The 17,673-nt window shown below is 40.0% G+C and overlaps 1 protein-coding gene across 6 annotated transcripts in view; it reads left to right on the top strand.

The window, feature by feature from the left end:
* ENTREP2 (endosomal transmembrane epsin interactor 2) overlaps positions 1-17,673 on the top strand; it is a 155,189-nt gene that overhangs the window by 112,036 nt on the left and 25,480 nt on the right. For 4 of the 6 annotated variants that reach the window (XR_010072612.1, XM_063347165.1, XM_063347164.1 and 1 more), the window contains exons 6-8: positions 4,575-4,592; positions 7,068-7,228; positions 7,866-8,001. Coding sequence is in view for 5 of the 6 variants with exons in the window: in XM_063347165.1 (XP_063203235.1) it covers positions 4,575-4,592; positions 7,068-7,228; positions 7,866-8,001 (315 nt within the window). In the remaining variant the exon portion in view is untranslated. The remainder of the gene's footprint in view (positions 1-4,574; positions 4,593-7,067; positions 7,229-7,865; positions 8,002-17,673) is intronic. The other 2 variants (XM_063347166.1, XM_063347167.1) reach the window with 2 other exon arrangements.

The following is a 17,673-nucleotide window of genomic DNA, read 5'->3' as shown; positions in this document are numbered from 1 at the left end:
TTTTCTTGGTTGTTAATGCTTGATTTGTGCTTTTTCTTTTTCCTTTTCACTGAGGTATGCATCTTCTCTTAGCAGGGTTGTACCATGCTGGCAGTTTAAGATAGAAGCAGCAAGAGAGACCACCCCTCTTAGATGAAAGGATTTTAATTATTGTGCTGATTCTTTTACTCTGTTCTTATAGTATTCAAGACCTATGTAGGCTCTCCTGTAGAAAGAAAAGGCATGAAAATATAGTTCCTAGCAAGCGAAAGCCTCATGCAATAGGGAAGATCCTCCTGCAATATCATTAGGTTATCATTAGGTCATAGTTTTTGTGATTCATGTGCTGTGTTAGTGTTCTTGTCCCTGAAATTTATCAGTTAGAATGGTGAATTTTTGCAACTTCCAAATAATTTCAAGTTTTCTTCTGGCATGAAGTTGTTCTATGTGCTTCAGGTTTTATTGCCTAGCAACATAGAGCTGGTCCATAATACAGTCTCAAGAAAGTCTGCATCAGTGTTTCACAAGTTTCTGCTTTAGTGGTAACTTCTGCATACAGTGAGTATCTAATTCGTACAAGCAAACTGACAGTATTTTGTTGGGAACTGCTACCTTCTGATGTACCGATTTTTTAGTAAAAATGCCTCGAAAAATATAAGCACAAGCTGTCTGATAGTAAGCATGGATTAAATTTCCCAAAGAATTTGAAGGGGGATTTTTGGTTAAAAGTAATCCCACCAAACAAACATTTGGCTTCAAGCGTTAAGGAAAAAAACAAACTGGAAAATATTGCAAACTATTTTTATTGCATTGGTTTCCTTTAGTTTTTGCTTTTGTACTGTTGTATGGGACACAAAAACATATTTTTCTAGGTTCTTCCTTTTTTGAGTTGAGTGTTCCAGAAAGTACCCCAGATTTTTCACCTCACTTTCACCGTTCTCACCCTGTTATGCATACGCAGTTGCTCAGGGGGAAAAAAAAATATCTAGCAATTATACTAAAGCTGCAAGAGTAAACGATAGCATAGTTAAAGATTGAAATAGCCTGTGTTATGTGTTTCACTGCTTTAGACAGTGTAAGGCTGCACTCCATTGCAGGACTTCTCAGAATTGTTCTTTCTGTGTACACACCCCTCCAGCAGATAAATGTGAATCAAATCAGACTATGCCAAGGTTCTGTAATGTGAAGAAACATCTCTTAATAACCAAGCTGTCACTTCCATGATATTTCATTTGTTGCCTAAGGCAGTTTCAGTTTGCATCTTGTCTGATGAATGGCCACTGCAAAATCTCACCCCGATTTCTTCAAAAGGTAGCTGCCTGAATTAAGCAAAGAAATACAAGAAATGATGCCCACCATGGGCAAGCTAAAGCATGAAGTACACCTATTCCAGTCCTCCTTCAACTCCAAATATGTTTATACAGTACGTACCCTAGAAGTACTGGCACTGATGTCATTCAGTGTATTCTGATTTTATCACCATCACTGTTAGAAACAGTTCTTCATGTTATGTGATATCTAAAACAATCTGTTATTTTGTAAAGGAAATAAGGTAATGATGACATGTGCAAGCTGTAACATTTAATTACTGTTTTCATCAGCCATAATGATAATTCAGCATGTCATTAACTTAATAGGCTGTGGTTAATATTTCTACTCAAACACCTCAAACAAAGCATGTCTGTGTGAGGATAGTATCTTGCTGGCATTGTTTAACCCCTTATGCCAGTGAAATAGTAATCAAAAAAACCCTTCAGGATGAAGCTTCACATTAAGTGAGAATTGATATTAAGTTATTACATAATTTTTATTATTAAACCTGATTATATCAAAACCTGAATATTTACTTTTTTGGCAATAAGCTCACTTAAGTGTACTGTGAAGCCCAGATGACAGTCCTTTTAGAAATACACGTTGTGAATGACGTACATCCATAGAAACATCCTAAATGTAAATACGGTTGGATAAATATTTCCCTCACCCACACCACAAATGAAAAGGTAAAATAGAAACTTTTGGTGTAGGAAAGCTTCTGATATTTTTAGAAAATGTACCATTTTCCATTTCACATTATATTGGTAGAATAAGAATGTTTAATATTTAAGACTATTTAAAATATGGTCAGTACTTCAAGAAAGATGTAGTGTCACAGACAAGTCCCCCTGAGACTACAGGCTTGTGATGGTTATAGGACCAGCAACTGGAAATGGAGGGGGAAACATTTGAATCTACATTTTCTTTATCAAAATACCTTCTGTGTTGCAATTTCCCTTTAAGATCAGTGACAAATTAGGAGTCAGCCATGATCCTTCTGTTCTTGCAGACAATTAGTACCTCCAGTTCTCTCCAGGAGGTACTGGTTCCAGTGTTTCAGAAAAGGAAAAAAGCAACCTGGCCGGGAGGAGGACAGTTAATTTAAGACAGAATTATAGACTGAAGTATATTGCAAAGAGCTTTTACTATAGATAACATGCCAATATTCAATTATATGCAATTAGAAATTTTTATTTCCCATTCCCAAGAATTAGCAGAATTTTATAAATGACAGCTAGAGACTGAAATGAGGATAACAAACCCTGGAGTCTCCAAAGGACTCATTTCAAAGTTACACAGTAAATTTATTAAATGTGATATGGAAGGCAGAGGTAATTACATGCAGATATGGGAAATAGTCTAGATAAGAAGATTCCCTTAGAGCACTAGTCGTGTACTGATGTATGGCAATTACTGGTTTAGGTATGCCATAGTTGCTAGGCAGTGAATCCCAGTGCCGTCATTTACATGGAGTCAATAGTGCTGATCAGCTGCAGAATATGTAGGATAGAGGATGTCTTTGTGGATGTTTAGAGGGAATGTCCCATACTTGGAAATACTGAGGAAGAGTTCTTAGTCTCACAGATGTTAGGCAGAAGGACGTACCACATTGTATCACATTGCGTAACTATTCCGTTAGACAATTGTGTTTACAGTTCTTATCTGATGTTTCTTCAGTCCTTAATTGAGACTCCTCCATCAGCTTTTACTTCAATATACTTAAAATACTCAGAAAATAAATAATAAACCCCAATTATTCTGGTCACTTCCGTGACCAACTGTTAGATGACCTCTCAGTGAAGAGCTGGAAATTTCGTCTGACAATAAAAAAAACAGAGTTGTACAATCTTCCTCTTACCTATCTACTTCCAGCTGCAAGTGGTGTGCTTCTAATATTCACGTTTCTAATTCTCTGCTTGCTACCTTGCTGCTGATGCCACGGCTAAGTTCTGCATTGAATTCTGTATTGAATTCAGGTCCAAGAAGTGGGTACAAAATTGCAGCATTGTACAGCTTTCATGTTTACCCTGCTGCAACCAGATAGCATGTTTTATTCTTCCCTCATCACTGCAAACCAAATAACAAATTAAGTAGTCCTCAGGATGAAATAAAGATGAGGGCTGTTTAATTACGCTGTTTAACTCTGTCAAAGTTAGGCATGCCCAATTAAAACACACAAAATTCTGTGCACTATGTTGCACATCCATTTAGCACGTGCCCCTGTCTCTTTATAATGCCTGTTAGGTATCAGACGCATTCCACAGACTAAAGTATGGCCATCTTTAGTCCAAGGATGAGAAAAAACCTGCATGCTTATAGTTTGGCATAATAGTTTGAATGCCAAGCTTCAAATATAAGGTTGGCTATTTCCTGGAAGAAGAGCATGAATTCTAGATCTGTATTTCATTGCCTATCGGATTTCTGAACGCTCCCAGCATCCAACAGCTCCAGGTGGTCAACAGAAACGACTGAGTATTTGGGATTTCCAGAGCCAGTGGATGTCTACTTACGCCTACTAAATATGTTCAAAATCTCTACTGACAGAGCTATAAAGTTAGGCAAAGCTTCTAACGCTGTTGGCTATTTGCAGGGTTTACTAGTGGTGCTGTTTGCTGTTTATCCTTGTCTGCAACCATTTTCTATCCCTGGCTTCTGCAGTGGCCATTGGTTAAATCCCTAAAGCCTGGCTAGGAGACCAGCTCTGTGAGTTGTTCCAGAGTGTCAGCTGTAGTTTTGGAAATGACATTGAATGTAACTTGATTGTGTTTATACTTGTCACCAGACAGGCCATCTCCATTTTTGGTTTGACGGTTCTTGTTGTTGCCTATCCTACTTGCCATCAGTGGTTTGAGGCTGATTATTTAGTAACAACTGTCTTCTAATACCAAAAATGTGTGTTTCCTTGTGAAAGCATTTGTCATTGTTCCTCCCCCTAGTCCAGCTTTGTTAGCTGTTTGCATTTGCTTACTGTGGATTTTTCTTACCTATGGACTTCGTATTAAGTCTTTGCTGAGCCCCTGCCAGCTTTCACCATTTGAGACTAACCCTTAAAGATTTTAAAATGCATTTTACTGTAAGAGGAATAAACTTTTTCAGGCTAGTAGAGATTTGTAGATAGGGTAGTATGGAATAAGATGTGATTTAAATCCTACTTAGTAGCTTTATGATTGTTTTCTCAAGGATGTCTCTTCTTCGTGATAATCCCGTATATTTGCTATTGTTTCGTTTCCTGCTAGTCTCCCTCTTACAGCCTTTTTCACTTTAATTTCTGTGCCTTCCAGCAGGATGATATCACACAGGTAAACTATTGTTTATAACACACCCCCAAATATGTGCATCTTCCATGTCCGTTTTGCCACTCATTTTCAGTGTTGGTCACACAGAGTTTGTTGCCATGATTTGTATTTACAGTAAAGGTTCTTGAAAGGGATGCAAATGATTCTACTGTTAAACTGAACTGCATCTAAACATTAGATCTTTTCCTTCTTGAGCCTCTTCTACCCTGTGTAAAACCTTTCACTTCTGTCACATCCCACAAAACGTGTGCTGATAGTTCACTCGCTGTGGAAGTGTGATGTGTTTAATTGCCTTGCTCTGAGGAGTGTTATGAGTACCATTCCCTATATACGGCTGAATGAAACAAGCTCCAGGAACTCAAGAACTGAAGGGATGGAGCTACATCTTCTTTTGGCAGTATATGGAAATAGGCTGGGAGAAGGTAAAGAAAGTTGTAAAAGAAAATGGTTTTGTTTCCAGACTGTAAAAATGACCCAAATTATCAACTCTACTAGGAAAATGAGTGTAGTCCTGAGTTTGGTGGAATCAAGTAGGGTACAAAATGTGAGCCAGAGTGTACAGATATTTGCCTTCATTATGATAAATTTTTATGCGGCTTTTAGGTCACTAAGTTGAAGTTTGTTTTGCTTCCTTTTTTCCTAAAAGATTTTTCAGTGTATTTGGGATGGTAGCAGACTGATGATTGCTGATGGTTGTATCACTTAGGGTGGAAGTTTGGTGTTTAACAGTTAATATGAATGTAATGTTACAGTTTGGGAAATGGCTGTTGAAAGATCAGGTGAATTTAGACTGAATGACTGCAAAAATGTAGTTTTATTCTGTAAGACTAACCTGTAGAAATGTCTGATAGTGCTCAGGATACAGCATCACATCTCACGTGAAGGGAGTCCTTAATAACACCAGACACTTTATGTAACGAAAAGTAAATAAAGTAGATGTCATGTCTTTTTATTCCTGTACCATCAGTAGACTACAATGGCTGAAAGCCACTGATTGGCCGTAAGGTATAATGATATAACATTCTGCAGAGGAGGTTCTTTATTTCATAGTTACTTGTGAAAGTATCTCTAGAGAGCCAATTAGTAAGCAACTAATAGTTCATTTTCACAAATGATTGAAATTGGTCCTCCTGACCCTCTGTTGTGTTGTGTTATTATAGCTTTGACCTTTGAAACAGCACACATAGAGTGTGTTTAGTAGAATTAAGATGTAACTCAACCTTTTAAATACCAAAGGCCAATATAATTTCTATGGTAATGTAAATTCAGCATAACTGCACCAAGTTAAATTTGAAAAATATAAAACCGTGACATGAAAAATTAAGGTAATTTACTTTCTATTTGCTGGATCTCCTAAGCATAAGCGTTTTCCCTTTTATTTCACGGCTTCTTAAATCTTTGTCATGGATTTAAACAAGTAATAATGTAATGAGACAACAGTACAAAGACATATATTCTCTTGTTCCAGTATAAAAAAGAAATATGCCTTCAGGAAGTTTTTTTAGCTCACTTGTTTTAAAAGGCAATAGATAAAGACCAAGTCATCTACTGATCTAAGAGAAGCGGTACGACAGCAGAAGCTTGCCTGGAGAAGAAAGAATTCTTCTGTGGGTTTGGATTGTCTTTTGATCCGTTCTATCTGTGGGGACCATATGCAGGTCAAGGTGGCTGGGTTCCATGTCATCTGCAGAGTGGTCCATATTTGATCTTGAATTAATTTAAGCCTTTGCTAGAAGACTTGTTAAGTTACAGTGTTTCTGCTATTGAAGGTTTCAGAATGGCTTCTTGGTATAGCTTGTGTGCTAGAAGCTGCTTAGCTTCCTGTCACAAATGTTGACAGTAGTTCTCAGTATTATTACTTTCTGTTACTCAGTGTAGTTACTTTCTTTTGGATTTTGAGGTGTTTATATGGAATAATATAAATAAAAAATAGGTGGGATATTTGTAATTGTCTTATTCAAAATTTAATGAATATGTGCTAGCTTGTTTCTAGTTTGTTTCACTTGGGTTTTTTGGGGGGCTGGGGTTGTTTTTCTTCTCTAGAAGCAAAAGGCATTTCATATGGGAAACAAAACCATGTAAATAGTTATTTTAGTAGGTGTATGTGTTGTTCATGTTATTAAAATACAGCCACTTATGTAGTGCTATAATAAAACTGTATTACAAAGTAAAATTATTTCTTGAAAAGCTATTTAATTTTAAATGCTTATGTTCTGCATCCTAAGAGTGACTGACTTTGAGGCACAGGCCTCTCTGTGTCTTTAGTAAAATCTTGCCTTATATTTTGGCAATTTGACTCGCATTCCTCACTGATCTCGAGTATTCTTATGTTTCCAGAAATGTCTCTCTCATTTCAGTATGGATGTTAATTAAACCAGATATTGGTCAGGGTTGCTGATAGTGTCCTTTTATTAATTTTTTTTATTATTGGTGATGATGTGTCTGCCATCTGAAAGAACTTGACCTGTTCGTTTTCAGTTTCTGCCGCAGAGGCCGCATTCTACCAATCCTGACTGCATGACTCCACATGGAACTATCCTGCATCAAACCTTGGATTTTGATGAGTTCATACCACCAATACCGCCTCCACCCTACTACCCACCAGAATACACCTGCACACCAGTGATAGAGGCGCAGAGGTGATTCTTCTTCCCTGTAGTTACAGTCGTCGCATAGTTCTGAGCTACAGAGCACGAAGCTCTTTCCAAGAATAGGAGGCCAAGCAATGTCCTTCACTTAGATTAGGTGTCTCTTTTCCAGAGAGATTACATACATTTTTTGCAAACTTGTTAGGATGCATCTGGAAATACTTGTGTTAAAGCACTGCTGTAATAGAGAGGTGGTTGAACTTAGCCAAGACAAGGATAACTATTTTGTTATAACTAACTATAACTAACTTAAAGCAGAGAGATCAGCTTATAGGTGATCCTTTCATAGTTGTTAACATGATACACTTGAATTTGAATATGAGATTTAGTTTTCGAAGGAAATTGTTACAGTTAATGTGTATTAATGTGGAGTAGCGAAGGACATTAATGACTGCAAAACTGGCTGGTAGAGATGGCTGACATCCAAAATGAAATACAATTTTTAAAGCTACGCGGTGAATGAGGGCTTTGTTTTGGTTGTATAATAAATTTCTTCAGTATAATTCTTTGTGGTATATTGGCTTTGAATTAAGAGGACACTCTTCATCACTGTGGTGTAGGTAATAGTTTACCAAATAAATGCAGTGCCATTTCTTAATGAAGTTTGCTTGTTTGTGTTTTTAAACAGAAGTCTCCATTTGGACTTTCCTCATTCCCCATTCAGTGCTTTATATGAAGTAACCATTAACAGCCCAGGAATGCTGTATCCAACTGAGCTGCCCCCTCCTTATGAGGCAGTGATTGGAGAGACGCCTGCCAGCCAGGTAAGGAATGCCAAAGGAAATTCTTTACATAGTCTCCAAATTTTCATGATGCGAAACAATTTTAGATAAATTTAGAAGTTTATAAAAATCTAAACTACTTTAGGAGCTGTCATGGTTTTGGCCGGATTGGCCAATCAGAATTACAGATGCTTCCCCCGCAAAGAGAGGAGATGAAGACATTAAGAGATTTATGATTATAGAAAAAGAACTGAACTACTTTAATGAAAATATTAATAAATAATAATAATAAAAAAGTATTCAACATATACAAAACTGTATCCAGCTCCCAGGATGACAGTCGCATCACCAGCAGACACAGGGAAAGTCCCAGGCTGGAGTCAGTGATGGACAGGAGCTGAATTCCAGATCTGAAGTCAGGAATGCTCGGATCAGGATCAAAAGCAGACAAACAAATGGGGTCCTCCTTGGATGTCGGCCATTGAAGAAAGAGAGTTGCCCCTTTGATCCCTCAGCTTTTATACTGAGCGTGATGCAGATGGGGTGGAATATCCCTGTTGGTCAGGTTTGGGTCACCTGTCCTGTCTGCTCCTCCCCGCAGGTGGGACCCCTCTACGTTTCTCCGCTTTCGACCCTCTAATGGGGCAAACAGTGAAGTGAGCTGACCTTGGTTGTTATAGCGATAAGTCTAAGCAAGAGCCTCTGTGCATGCCGTTCCTTGGTATAACCAGGTCTTATCACTCTGAGAGTGAACAGCTTCTGAACAACATGCTCTTAATTTCAGACTTCAGTCAGTTAGAAGAGGCCCAGCTAAAAAGTTAAACTGCAAATAAGAAAATTGGTTCTGTTTTACCTCAAACGAGGACATTCCACTCCTTATTCCATACCATTTGTGTTGTGCTCAGATTACTGTCGCTTCTTATGCATATAATATATACACACGCACACAGATCTCCCATTTATGGTTTATCTTTATACACCAAAATTCATTAAGTTCATTTAGTTCATAATTGCAAGTTTTCATCTATCGTAGCAGAATCTTGGGGCAGAAAAGATGATATGAAATTCATTGTGGTCCATGTCCATGGGTAGCATGTCCATCTTGAAGAGTTTGCTGGACACCACTTGATGAAGCTAGCTCAGGTCTCATCATCACTATGTTATCCTGAAAAACACTTATTGAACACTGTTAGTATTATATAACAATTAACATCATACAGCTGAGAATTGAGTATTCTCACCAAGGGTTAAAATTCCTTGAGGTACACATTGAATTTCTCCATTCTCCAACATAACACACCAAGTACATCCAGGTCCTTGAGCAAAAACAGTCCCACGGATGGGTTTGCCTTTGCCTGAAGTAGAAAAAACCCAAACAGTTTTTCCCAATATATTCCTTTCATGCACCACAGGGACCTTATCCCCTTCTACATTATGTAAAAGGTCTGACTGAGCAGGCCCAGCTCGATTGATGCATCCCCTGGTGTTAACTAACCAGATAGCTTATGCTAAATGCTTGTCCCAACTTTTAAATGTTCCACCCCCCATTGATTTCAGGGTGGTTTTCAATAATCCATTGTATGGCTCAGTTTTCACAGAAGCTGGTGCATGATAGGGGACATGATATACCCACTCAATGCCATGTTCTTTTGCTCAAGTACTTATAATATTATTTTTTAAATGAGTCCCATTGTCTGACTCTATTCTTTCTGGAGCGCCATGTCAGAAGACTTGCCTTTCAAGGCTCAGGATGGTATTCCGGGCAGTGGCATGGGGTACAGCACAGGTTTCCAACCACCTGGTTCTTGCTTCTACCATTGTAAGCATGTAACACTTACCCTGATGTGTTTTGAGGGAGTGTGATATAGTCGATTTGCTGAGGCTCTCCATACTTACATGCCATTGTACCCCATACCACAAAGGTTTTAACCGTTTAGCCTGTTTGATTTCAGTGCATGTTTCACAATCGTGGATTACCTGTGCAATAGCGTCCATGATTAAATCCGCCCCTCGGTCATGGGCCCATTTATATGTTGCATCCCTTCCTTGATGACGTGATGTGTCATGGGCCCACCAAGCTAAAAATAGTTCACCTTTATGTTCTCAGTCCAAATCTGTCTGGAAAATCTTAGCAGCCTGGTCCATTTGCTGATTGTTTTGATGTTCCTCAGTGGCTCGACTCATGGGTACATGGGCATCTACATGATGTACCTTTACGACTAGTTTCCCTAGCTGGTCAGCAATATCTTGCCACAATTCAGCAGCCCAGATGGGTTTACTTCTGTGCTGCCAGTTGCTCTGCTCCCACTACTTTAACCATTGCATTTGCCACCATCCATGAGTCAGTACAGAGATAGAGTACTCACCACTTTTCTCATGCAGCAATGTCTATTGGATAGCTGGATAGCTTTTACCTCTGCAAATTGACTCGATTCACCTTGTCCTTCAGTCACTTCTGCAACTCATCATGTAGGACTCCATACAGCAGCCTTCCACTTTCTATGTTTCCCTACAATACAAGATCCATCAGTGAACAGAACATATTGTTTCTCATTATGTGAGAGTTCATTATATGGTGGGGCCTCCTCAGCACGTGTTACTGCCTCCTCAGGTGGCATCATGAAGTCTCTGCCTTTGGGCCAGTTTGTGATCGATTCTAGGATTCCTGGATGATTTGGGTTTCCTGTTTGAGCTCGCTGCGTGATTAAGGCAACCCACTTACTCCAGGTAGCATTGGTGGCATGATGAGTAGAAGGAACTTTATCCTTGAACATCCAGCCCAGCACTGGTAATCGGGGTGCTAAGAGAAGCTGTGCTTCAGTACCAGTTACCTCTGAAGCAGCTCTACCTCCTTCATATGCTGCCAATGTTTCTTTGTCAGCTGGAGTATAGTTGGCTTCAGATCCTCTGTATCCCCGACTCCAAAATCCTAGGGGTCAACCTGGAGTCTCCCCTGGTGCTTTCTGCCAGAGGGTCCAGGTAGGGCCATTGTCTCCGGATGCAGTATAGAGCACATTTTTAATGTCCTGTCTTGTTCAGACTGGTGCAAGTGCTACTGCATGCACAATCTCTTGTTTAATTTGCTCAAAAGCTTGGCGTTGCTAGGACCCCACGTAAACTCATTTTTCTTTTGAGTCTCACTTCATAAAAGAGATTTCACCATCTGACTATAACCTGGAATGGCTATAACCATTCTCCAGAAACCCACAACACCTAAGAAGGCTTGTGTTTCCTTTTTGTTAGTAGGTGGGGACATAGGTGTTATTTTGTTAATCACATCCGTTGGGATCTGGTGTTGCCTGTCTTGCCATTTAATTCCTGAGAACGGATCTCTCATGCAGGTCCCTTGACCTTACCTCTTTTTACAGCAAAACCTGCTTTCATTTCTTTTCTTGAAAACTTCTTGTGCTGTATTACCCCACACAATGATGTCATCAATGTATTGCAGGTGTTGTGGAGCTGCACCCTTCTCCAGTGTAGTCTGGATCAGTCCATGGCAAACAGTAGGTTGTATTTCCACCCCTGGGGCAGTTGACTCCAGGTGTACTGAACACCCCTCCAGGTGAAAGCAAACTGTGGCCTGCACTCTGCTGCTAAAGGAATGGAGAAAAGCACGTTAGCAATGTCAATTCTAGCATACCAATTAGCTGCCTTTGACTCTAGTTCATACTGCAGTTCTAGCGTGTCTGTCACGGCAGCACTCAGTAGTGGTGTGACTTCATTCAGGCCACAGTAGTCTACTGTTAGTGGCTAGTCTCCATCAGACTTTCGCACTGGCCATATCAGGCTGTTAAAGGGAGAGTGGGTCTTGCTGATCACTCCTTGTGTCTCCAGGCGACAAATCAGGTTCTGGATGGGAATCAGAGTCTTGGTTAGTGTGATACTGTCGCCGATGCACTGTGGCAGTAGCAATTGGCGCCTCCTGTTCTTTAACCCTCAGCAATCCCACAACAGAAGGGTTATCTGGAAGGCCAGATAAAGCAGATAGCTGTGTAATGTCCTCAGTCTCTACAGCCGCCATACCAAAAGCCCATCGATACCCTTTTGGGTCTTTGAAATACCCTCTCTTGAGGAAGTCTATGCCAAGGATGCACGGAGCATCTGGACCAGTGATAATGGGGTGCTTCTCCTGTTTATTCCCACTTAGGCTCACTTTGGCCTCCAGTACAGTCAGTTCTTGAGACCCACCTGTCACTCCAGAAATAGTCACAGATTCTGTCCCTTTATGATCCCTTTATGATTTGATGGTAATAGGGTACACTGTGCACCAGTGTCCACTAGGGCTGTATATTTTTGTGGCTCCAATGTGCCAGGCCATTGAATCCACACAGTCCGATAAACTCTGTTGTCCCTCTCCACCTCCTGGCTGGAGGCAGGGCACATCTAATGTCTATAATTAGTAGAGATGCTGTGGACCGGAGCAGCAGTCCTCCTGGAATAATTCGTTCTTCTCTCTGCTTTGCCTTGCAACTCACCTAGGCCTGTAGGGCCCAGGCAGGTCTTTTATCCCACTTACTCATGTCCTCTCTGTAGTCACAGAGGCAAAATCACAGGATATCTCATAATGTGTTCTGTTTCCTCTGAGTTGGTCTTGTAGGAGGGTGTCTTCTCCTAATGGCTTGCAACGTGGGTCCATGCAAGGGAAGAATAGGATTCTCCTCCATCCTAGACAGTTTATCAAACAGTTTCTCATTTTTCTCAATCTTTTTCTCCGTTTTATCAGTCAATTTTTCCACAGCTTGCTACAGTGAGGGGACGAGAAAGACTGTCTTCATACTGTCACATTCTGTTTGCCACTTCATTTACAGACACTGAATCATCATCACATCCTCCCCAGATCAGTACTGACAAAGTATGGGAATACATTGGTGATGCACTCTGTGCAAACTTTTGCAATGCAGGTCGTCTATGTGGCATTTCTACATTCACTTCCCAGTCACCATAAATCACCTCTCTCACAGCCATTTAATACCTTTCTCTATGCTGCTCCATTTACTCGGGCAGCATTCGATATCATCCTTAAAAGGATATCTGTCCTTTACAGCTGATACATGAGTTGCCTCCAGAGACCTAGAGTCTGACTTTTTCCCAAGAGCTTTATCTATACCACCATCTCTGGCCAGGTTTCTCAACTGCCTAGCTTCGCTACCATCTAACTCCATGCTATCAGCCCCATTATCCCAGCATCGGAACAACCAAGAGACAAGTGTCTCACCATCATTATGGCTAAAATCCTTTCTCATATTTTGCAACTCCTTCATAGAGAAGGATTTGATGATTACCTCTGTATCTCATTCCTCCTCCTGGGCTGACACAGGAGCCTCTCCCTTATTGTCGTTAGAAGAACTCTTTCCTCAGTCTTCATCCGAAGAGTCCTCCCCCCAGCTATCTGGCTTTACTTGGTCTTTGTCACAAGGAATAGAGGAACTTACTGACCTCCTCTTTTTCCTTCTGGTCACCGCACCAACTTGTACCGGTGCCGATGGAGTTCGAGTAGTGTCAGTGCATATCATACTACACCTATTCCTGCACCAAAATTTAAAGAGAAACCACCCCTGCAACCCATTCAGGAAAATCAACGCTAAAATCATGATTTTCAGAAAGGAACTGTCATTCATGCTATCCGAAGGAGATCCATACCTTGGCTCTAATGGTGACAATTTGGCAAAGTCAGTAAAGGGGGAAGTAAACATTTCCATGGTAAAATTCAAAGTATAATTAGTGACAGAATCCATTACGTAATGCCTGAGGTATGCAGGTAAAGAAGCTATCCATTCAATGACAGCATGGATCAGAATTAAACTCAACAGCCGAATAACACGTTTGAACCACCGCATACAGGCACAAAGAGCAAATAAGCTATACAACACGAGGCAAGTTATCAATTAACTTCAAAGAAATCCCTACAAAGAAACAATACAATAATCTGTCTAAAAACAACATGATGTGAGCTGTCTGTTTTAATCTCTGAGCAAGCTGGAATTCAGACTAGTCAGATAATCAGAATTCTGGTCGTGCCACAGTCATACCCCACGTTGGGCGCCAATAAATCTGTCATGGTTTCGGCCAGATTGGCCAATCAGAATGACAGTTCCCCCCTCCTCCAAAGAGAGGAGAGGAAGAGATAAGAGATGTACGAGTTTAGAAAAAGAACTGAACTGCTTTAATGAAAATATTAATAAATAATGAAATAATAAATAATAAAATAATAATAATGAAAAAGGAGACAATATATACAAAACCATATCCAGCTCCCAGGATGATGATCGCGTCACCAGCAGGCACAGGGAAAGTCCCAGACTGGAGTCAGCGACGAACAGGAGCTGGATTCCGGATCTGGAGTCAGGAATGCTCCGATCAGGATCAAAAGCAAACAGATGGGGTCTTCCTCGGATGTCGGCCACGGAAGAGAGAGAGTTGACCCTTTGTTGTGGTTTTGGCTGGATTGGCTGATCAGAATGACAGATGGCCCTCCCCCCCCTCTCTCCTCAGAGAGGAGAGGAAGAGATAAGGAGATTTATGAGTTTAGAAAAAGAACTAAACTAATGAAAATAATGATAAATAAGAAAATAGTAAATAATAATAGAAAAATAAAAATTAAAGAAGGAAAAAAAAAAGTATACAATATATACAAAACCGTATCCAGCTCCCAGGATGACGATCGCATCACCAGCAGACACAGAGAAAGTCCCAGATGGAGTCAGCGACGGACAGGAGCTGGATTCCAGAACTAGAGTCAGGAGTGCTCGGATCAGGATCAAAGGCAGATGAACAGACAGGGTCCTCCTCGGATGTCGGCCATTGAAGAAAGAGCGAGCCAGAGCAGCCTTGCCCTTTGATCCCTCAGCTTTTATACTGAGCGTGATGCAGATGGGCTGGAATATCCCTGTTGGTCAGGTTTGGGTCACCTGTCCTGTCTGCTCCTCCCCGCAGGTGGGACCCCTCTACGCTTCTCCGCTTTCGACCCTCTAATGGGGCAAACAGTGAAGTGAGCTGACCTTGGTTGTTACAGCGATAAGTCTAAGCAAGAGCCTCTGTGCATGCCGTTCCTTGGTATAACCAGGTCTTATCACTCTGAGAGTGAACAGCTTCTGAACAACATGCTCTTAATTTCAGAGTTCAGTCAGTTAGAAGAGGCCCAGCTAAAAAGTCAAACTACAAATCAGAAAATTGGTTCTGTTTTACCTCAAACCAGGACAGGAGTTAATCGTGCTGCAGGGGAACAACAATTAGAAAATATTTATATTCTTTAAACACATTTTTTCAGTCCATTCTCTTTAAAAAGGGTTTAACTAACAAATCTTACTTAATGTGTATTCTCCTTATGTTCTTGTGTGTGTTTATGCAAATGCTTACGTGAGTGGTACTATTTCAGCTGTTATCATCCGTTAAAAAAGTTGTACGATTACTGGACTGCTAGTAACAAAAACCTAGGAGAATGGGTTGGAATACCGAAGCACAGTGTTTTTCCTTATTTGGAAAGTGTAATGATGTTTTAAAATGAGATTACACTTCTTAATTTCGGTAGGTAATAAGAAATCTTGATTAGGAAGCAGCTTTATTTCCTTAAAAACCCCTACAGTTGTAAAATATTTTTTATTCCAAATACTGATGATAGTGGATTTGCTTCACTTCAATATACTGCTTTTTAGTTGGAGCTCAGTACAACAGCGTAGGTTTAATAAAGAAAAAGACAACTGTGTGTCTTGTGCTATGTAATGCTAATAACTTCTGTATGTCATTGCATGTGTGTACGTAGCACAGAGCTCATGGGACATGCGGTTTTGCTCTGCATGTAATCTAAGCCAAGATAATTACGAATTCCCATTCTAAACTCTATGTGTAGGTAGAACATATACTTGAAAATTCCTAACAAAAATATCTGAAATAACCTCAGATTAAACAGGCTAAAAAATACAAATTTGCAGTCTGCTACTTAAGTCATATTTCAAATCATGTTCTGGAAAAGTACTGGGAGCATCTGGCAATAGCATAGGTTCTTGTAATGGTGAGCTCCAGTCTTGACAGGGTGCCTTCAACTCAGCGCCCAATTTATGCGTTAGTAGTTGGAAGATCCAGCCCCCATAAGCAGGCTTCTATCAGGCACCAAAGTGCTAGAAACTGATTCCTGCTTCAGTGTTACGTTAGAGGATGAGAAACCACCACACGAAGCAAGGATTTGAATGATAGAAGGATAGGGGTGTGTTCTTCCTATGAGATAGCAATGACTGCTCCTCTGTCTATTGCTTACGCTTCTGGCTGTTACAGCTTTTAATAGCTTCTGCTGTCTTACAGCAGAAACAGTTCCTCCCAAGAGTGCCTAACGCCTTTATTCTGAACTTTGAGAAAGGATCTGGTATACTTCAGACAAATACTTACATTAGATTTTTTGCCTTATTTTGAGTTGACGCTTAGTGTCAACTCAACTGAAACTAGAATTATAATGTATCTGTACATACAGCCAACGCTAATTTGAGCAAAATTTTGCTTGAAGTGATTTGTGATAATTGAATCAGCTGTCACAAGTGGGAAAATACTTAAAATTGCTTTTAGGAACTGTAATTTCTTGCAGGCTTCAGTAAAAATTCAAGGAGTCAAACATTCTAGATATTGCTTAACAGTTTTTAATAGGGCACTGTGGAAATACAGGTGTTCAGGTTGCCAAATTGCACCCACGTTACAGAGGGGAGAACATTGCATTTACCCAAAATATATCATTGAAAAGTTCGATAGTGACTTTTTTTTCACATTGTGGGAAACCACAACTGAAACCACAAAACTGAAGAAATTATATAAATTTTTACTATTATACACAAGAAGATCATTAAGATAATTAATAAGACAAGTGTCTGAGGGGAAGAAAAGAATGTTGAGATTCACAGTCCCCGAGAAAAGTGCAATTAAAAAAACTCCAAGATATGCCTAACTTTGCAGCTTCTATGACTGACAAAGCAGCTTCTGACAACTCTTCTAATCCTTGCCTTGTACCATACCCTCCACCACCTGCCACAAACAGAACAAACATTGCACTACCTTTGATTTATTTGGCTATAATAAAATGAATCAGTATAAACTGCTTGTGAGTGAAGTTCTTTTCTGAACAGCAAAATTGGAATATCCAAGGCCATCTCCTTTCTAAAACATTTCTTATCCAAGTTCCATCCTTTTTCCTTTACAGTAACTCAGTGGAACCTGGAAGTCCTGGAGGAGCTGTTATTTTTCAGTGATTAAAAAAAATTGGCAAAAGCAATATGAATATGTATAATTGTGGGGGGAAAGAGGAGGATCATATCTGATAAGAATTCTTATCTGGTACTAAGTAAGGTTTAGAAAAGTGGCTGTTTATACTTAAGCACAAAATCACCTTGAGCGCTCTTGTAATTGGGATTGGACTTTGCATTAGCGTTGACATCCAGCAGCACAATAGCACCAGCATATAACAAAAATATAATTTAACAAGACATAATTTAAAGCAGCAGAGTCACATTCTGGCAAGAAGTGCATGAGCTTCAATAAGTAGATGGATTGACTGTTACTTGTTGGCATCCGGGGTCAGTGTCAGTGCCTTGTCTATTCATCTCTGGTCACCTGGGTTCCAGAATTATTTGTTCTAATTGCAAGCAAAAACGAGTGGTGATTTTTAATTTCGAAATGGTGATAACCGTTTAGTTTCTTACTGGGAGTGAGTTTATCTATGGCTGGTAGCTGCTGGTT

The sequence above is a fragment of the Chroicocephalus ridibundus genome, chromosome 9, assembly GCF_963924245.1.
Source record: "Chroicocephalus ridibundus chromosome 9, bChrRid1.1, whole genome shotgun sequence".
Taxonomy (NCBI): Eukaryota; Metazoa; Chordata; class Aves; order Charadriiformes; family Laridae; genus Chroicocephalus; species Chroicocephalus ridibundus.
Note: the sequence above shows the minus strand (reverse complement) of the source record. Positions and strands in the feature narration are given on the sequence as shown.